The 6,089-nt window shown below is 31.6% G+C and overlaps 1 protein-coding gene across 1 annotated transcript; it reads right to left on the bottom strand.

Annotated features, from left to right (window-relative positions):
• Positions 1-366: 366 nt before the first annotated feature.
• On the bottom strand, positions 367-1,540 carry Bm17702 (Uncharacterized protein; the record flags this gene model as incomplete). The annotated part of the gene is made up of 4 exons (XM_043081195.1): positions 367-608; positions 706-783; positions 993-1,171; positions 1,266-1,540. 4 exons carry the CDS (start codon positions 1,538-1,540, stop codon positions 367-369), a joined length of 774 nt encoding a protein of 257 aa, XP_042937129.1.
• Positions 1,541-6,089: the final 4,549 nt, after the last annotated feature.

The following is a 6,089-nucleotide window of genomic DNA, read 5'->3' as shown; positions in this document are numbered from 1 at the left end:
TTTTAATTTTTTTTATTCTTTTGATTTTTTTTTTTGGTTTTTTTGATTTTTTTGTTCTTTAGTTTTTTTTTTTATTTCTTAGTTTTTTCTTTTATTTTTTAGTTTTTTTTTGTTTTTTTTTTTTTTTTTTTTTTTTTTTTTTTTTTTTAGTTTTTTTTTTTTTTTTTTTTTTTTTTTTTTTTTTTAATTTTTTGGATGTTACTAACCAGCTTTCATTGGAAGAGGATGGAGATTCGCAGCAGGCAGCGACAGGTGGCCGCATGAGGAAGACCAGGCAATAATATTAGCCTGAAAAAAACCACTGATTAGAAAAATTACGAGACCCACTTTAATATTTTGTTTTCTATGGTCATTCAATTTTTTTTTTTAACTTTTAAATTTCACTTCTTCAATGCTAATTAATTTCTTACCTGGGATGAAGAGGTGATGTGCATCCTCTTCTCTTCCTACCAGATCAAGTCTGCGCCGCTTCACCTGTCGTTCGCTTATTACGGCCGCGCATGCCCTCGGGCACCAATCGAGGGCATGAAGCTCCATTGCTGCCGTTCTTTGGGCGACCGTAAATTCAGGTGGCAGCAAGAGGTAATGCCCACAACGGGCACAAAAACCTGGAATATGCAAATTAATCAGTCTACTGGCTTTTAAATGAATCAAATGTAGCGATATCTTTAAAAACTAATTGGAAATTCATTTCGCAATACTTACCATCTTGCTTGTGTGTTCTCGACGCGTGAATGCGCCACCCTTTCAACGTTTCAAACTGCCTGCAGCAGAGGCCACACACTGAAAACAGAAATAGTAAGAAAATATTGTTGCACAAATTGTTCTTTGAGTATCGATATAGAATTTTGTAATCGTTTTGGTGCATTATAAGGGATGAAATTTTCGATGAAATCATATGATTTTATCAGTACGAAGTCAAAATATGATTATATTTCTTCTACAAATTGCGGCATATAATCATTTCTTAAGTTATTAAAATTATAACTTACCGATTTTCTTGTTTCCTTCTTCTTGTGCCACCGTGTATGGCTCTGCTTGCGGCACTATCAACTCTCTTCGGAGTTGCTCCGGAAGATCTTTTAAATCAGCTGGTTCGAACTTTTCCGGAGGTGCCGCAGCCATTGCTTCTTGCATGGCAGGAACCGGGATTCTGATCGTCCTCGTTCGCCTGAAACAGTTTTATATTTATTGCAAATTATTTGGCAGGTAAGTTAATATCTAGTTAGCAAATTAATACAATAGCTGCTAAAACTTAAACTTACAGGACGAGTTCGCGTACTGCTTCTACCGGTTCCTCGATCTCCATTGGTACCCCCGGTACCTCAGGCTCTTCTTCTTCTTCCTCTTCTTCTGGCAGAGGGGTCCACTCTGCTTCTGATGGCCAGTTCTCGGCCTCATCATTTTCATTTTCAGGCAGAGGAGCCCACTCTGCCTCTTCTTCGTTAAATTCCGGTTCCTGAGGTACCGGGTCCTCTTCCATTGCTGGCTGGGCACTCTGCCCTACCAGTTCCTCCAACCTCCACCCCGCCTCCGCCATCCTTTCTATGAGCGACTGTTCAAACTGAAAAAGCTATTTTTTAAAGTCACTTTTTAAATTTGAGGCAGTGCAAAGTTCATCAATTCTTTCTTCATACTGTATCAATTTATAAAAAAAAAAAAAAAAAAATAATAATATAAAAAATAAAAACAAAAAAGAGGAAGACAAAGTGAAAATTACCTGAACAGTCCTGCTCACGAACCTTTGCAAAATCCGGTACATCCCCGGCTCCCTTTTAAGGTATTCGAAAAGCACTTCGATTTCTTGATCCTCCATGGGAGCCGCAATTCTATAAAATTAGCAAACTTATCAAATATTCATTAAGCACAAAAACCAGTGACGTAACTATTATTTACTTATGGTAAAAGAACACATGGTAAAAAAACACTGATTTACATATTTTAATTTACCTACACATAATTCCACTTATGCTAATCATTAAATATCCCGTACTTTCCCTGATAATTCTGACATAACCAAAAGGACAGGAAAATAATCACGAAAATAAACATTCATAATAATAGTATTTCTCTGCAATCTTTCGCGCTCATGAAGATTTTTTTTTTTTCATCTAATATATGGAGACTGTTCCATCCTTTTTTTTTCTTCGAATATTCCTTTGGTCTCTACTAAATCTCAATCTAACATCTTTGTACTACGTGTATTATCGTTCTTCTACATAAACATTTTTTTTTTCTTCTCTCAATTATTTCTATTAATTAATGCAGATTTTTATTGATTATCTTAGGAATGAATAGTCAAATAAAGGCTACGTACAAATTACCACTTCTGATTTTTTCGCAATTTAATAAGATTTTTTTATCAATTCTTTCATGTTGTATTCCTTGTATTTCTCATCGTCGTCTAAATTTTTTTATCATTATGGCATCCACCAGGTACTGTATTGACTAAAAACAGTGCAGTTATAGGAGCTGTTTACAAAAAGACTTTTTGATTTACTAGCTGAACAGGATATAACTTTTCATCCTTTTAATCAATTATTAGTCAGTATGTCATCAATGCTTTTTGACTTCGTTTTTGCTGAATATTTTCAATTGCTTGCTTTAGAATTCAGTTGAGATTGGTATTGCATATATATATTATGGTGCATCAGTATGATTTTAAATAATTTATATTTCATTATGGTGCATCAGTATGATTTTAAATAATTTTCTTTTTGGCAATTTTCTTTTTCATTGAAATTTTATTTCATCAAATGTTGATTTTTTTTCTAATTTATATGCAAGCTGAATTTTAACTCAAAACTTGCAAATGTTTTCTTCCTTGAATATTGAAATACATTTACGCTTTTATGATTCATTCCTAATTGGTCCTTGCTATTGTATATTGCTGTAGAACTCCAAATTTTAATTTATTTTTTGATTTCAAACATTTCTATCAGCAAATGAAAATTTCATCATTACTGTGTTAAACTTGTTAGGTATCTATTATAATAAATCATCTGATAAAAGTTTTCTACCAAAGCGTGTTATCATTTCATGACTTATTACCTTTCGTGTGCTTCTTGAAATGAATTTACATTCATACTATGTCCATTAAAGACTTGCATGGTCATGGCTCTCTCATAATAAAATTACACTTTATTGACATGAACCAGTAATTTCTGTTGCAGTCATGAAATATTAGTGTTTAGAGCTCTTGTAACTCTATGTGGAAAAAAATGCCCATTTTTTACGGAATGGAAGAAATAATCAGCAATAATCAACACGATAAACCACTTCACTAGTGAAACGAAAGTTTTGCTGGAATTCCAGACCATCAAGTTTTTGCAAATGCTAATTTTTCAAAAAATATTCGGTTAGTTGCGATATTTATTAAAATTTCATACATTTTATTCAGATTATAATAAGTAAACTGGACAAAAATAACACTTGATTAAATAAATATCTCTTAATAAGTAAATTTTTTGATTGTAAACTTCTGTATATAAAATTATTTTATATTATTTTTTTTCTCAACTTTAAATTATTTCAAAAATTTTTTTTGGATTGTCAGGAAATGTAGAAATTTTTAACAACAGAATTTAATTAATTTTTGCAATTGAAATAAATTTTAATTTAAAAATTTAAATTTTGTTTATTAAACAAATAAAAAAGTTCTAAGATCATCAATTTTTATTCCAATAAATTATTAAAATTATTATAAATATTAATTCATTAAAAACAAGAGATATATTCAACATAATTGATTATTTAGTAAGCATTTGCTGGGTGCTGGTCATCCACGATTTGATCACATCGCAACAAAAAAAATAAAATGAACTTTAAAGAAAACTTAATTATTAAAGTTTTAAAAATAATTCAGTGGCGAAATTAATAAAGTTATTGGCTTTGCAATCATTTTTGCAATTAAAATAAATTTTAATTTAAAAATTTAAATTTTGTTTTTTATGAAAATTTTACAAACCGTAAGAATTTTTGTTTATTAAATCAGTCAAAAAATTCTAAGATCATCAAATTTTATTCCAATAATGTATTAAAAATATGAATTCATTAAAAACAAGAGACATATTCAACTTAATTGATTATTTATAATCATTTGTTGGGTGCTGGTCATCCACGATTTGATCACATCGCAACAAAAAAAATAAAATAAACTTTAAAAAAAAACTTAATTATTAAAGTTTTGACAATAATTCAGTAGCGAAATTAATAAAATTATTTAATTTATTTTTGCAATTAAAATAAATTTTAATTTAAAAATTATTATTATTATTATAACGCTTTTGTGGATTGGTTTATATGGGTCCTCTTTCTATTAAAACCAGATGGACAGTACCGGAAGATTTTTGTTTCTTTAGAACTAGAAATTGTCGTTTTTATTCATTATACATATTAGGCAAATTCCAATCTCACGTAAGAAATCATTTATTCGATTTCCACCTTTCTTGTAGCTTATTTGCATTGTTATTTTGTTAACCAAAAATACTTATTGGAAATTGTCCTCGATTCGAAGACTGTTTAAAATTATCAACTCCTTATTTAGTTAATATATTTTTGTTATTCTTGGCTCCATAAATTAGGCTCGAATTTGACAAGATTAACAGTTCTTCGTTTAGTTAGTCTCCTTAATCATACGTTTTGTTATAAGTTACTGCTCAAGGAGTTACCTCCAATTGTTTTTTTTTTTTTTTTTTTTTTTTTCCAATTTGACTTTACAATCTCTATTCGAATCAGACTGTATTTCAGGCAGCTACCAAATATCGATCATTGAAATGGTAAAATTCTGAGAAGGAGAATTTTTTGATTCCGATCCACATAGTTGAAGTGAATTAATTGGAACTGCAAATGCAAAATGAATAAAATTGAAGACAAATCGCAGAATAGAATAACTTAATCACGTCACGACATCCAGCAATCAGACAAAACTCAAGTCACTGTAAAAAACTACAGCCCCTTAAAGGGCTTCCAAAAAATATGTTAACAATCATAAATACTCTCCTGCACGGAAATCTTTAGTAAAAGGCGAAAGATTTTCTCGGTCAAATGCAGGAGAGCAAGACGAACTAATACCTCACTGAATCAATTGTTATAGCCAACTTCGCAAGGATTTTACAGTGGTTCAGTGGACGAAAGAGACGAATAGAGAAAAGTATTCTCAGCTGTGATACAATTGAATGAGGTAGAAGAAAGTTCCACTTTAGGATTGAATTTTACTTTAGTATTTTTCACACAGATTTTAATCCAAAACAAATTATCATCTGAGGTCAATGAGTTTGACATTTCATAAAGGTATCCAACTCAAATGTCTGAAAATTCCCCTCATCAAATTGATCTTTCCCCTCTTCTTTCTTCGCTTATTGACCTTCTCTACTTCTCCCCTCTTTCCCACTTCCTTTGTCTCCCTTTCTTTTCTTCCTCCCCATGTTTCAACCGTTTCATTTGGTCTTTTGCTGTCAATGTCGTTGCAACTGATGCATTGGAAGAGAAATCCGCTAGAAAATTGCAAAACCCATCCGAAGTTTGCTGCAGCGTGAACTATTATATAATAGCAATGAGATTGCAGTATCGCTTCTCGGCCTATTGGCTAAGATCAAAGTGTAGTATCTGTTCTTATCAGCTTAATCTCTGATATGTGGTCAATCGATCACTTCGAGATTATCCTATTTTTGAGACCATGGTGGGTTTGAAGGGGCTTGCTCCTCACCTACCGCGGGTCGACCCGGTATCGCACCTACCTCCGGGAACGGCCCATTCACCCTCCGGGGTGGAAATTGAACTGCTTGGTATGGTACTGGAGGAGAGGACGCTAGAATAAATATAGTATATGCTGATGGTAGAAGTGAGAGCGTAAATTTATTTCATCTCATTATTGACCATCTTGATGATGTCAAGAAAGGAAAGCAAAACATATATCTATATACAGTAACTCTGTTTCGCCCCCTATCACATAAGATTGTCCAGCGTATCTTTTTCAAATGTTTTTGTTAGTATTCTATAACCAGAATGCAAACAGCCATTGTCAAAATTAAGTATTATTGGACAAATAAAACTTAAATTGTTAATTAATCAACATATATGTACAAATA

Source organism: Brugia malayi (genome assembly GCF_000002995.4).
Source record: "Brugia malayi strain FR3 genome assembly, contig: Bm_v4_Chr4_scaffold_001, whole genome shotgun sequence".
In the NCBI taxonomy this organism is placed as follows: domain Eukaryota; kingdom Metazoa; phylum Nematoda; class Chromadorea; order Rhabditida; family Onchocercidae; genus Brugia; species Brugia malayi.
Note: the sequence above shows the minus strand (reverse complement) of the source record. Positions and strands in the feature narration are given on the sequence as shown.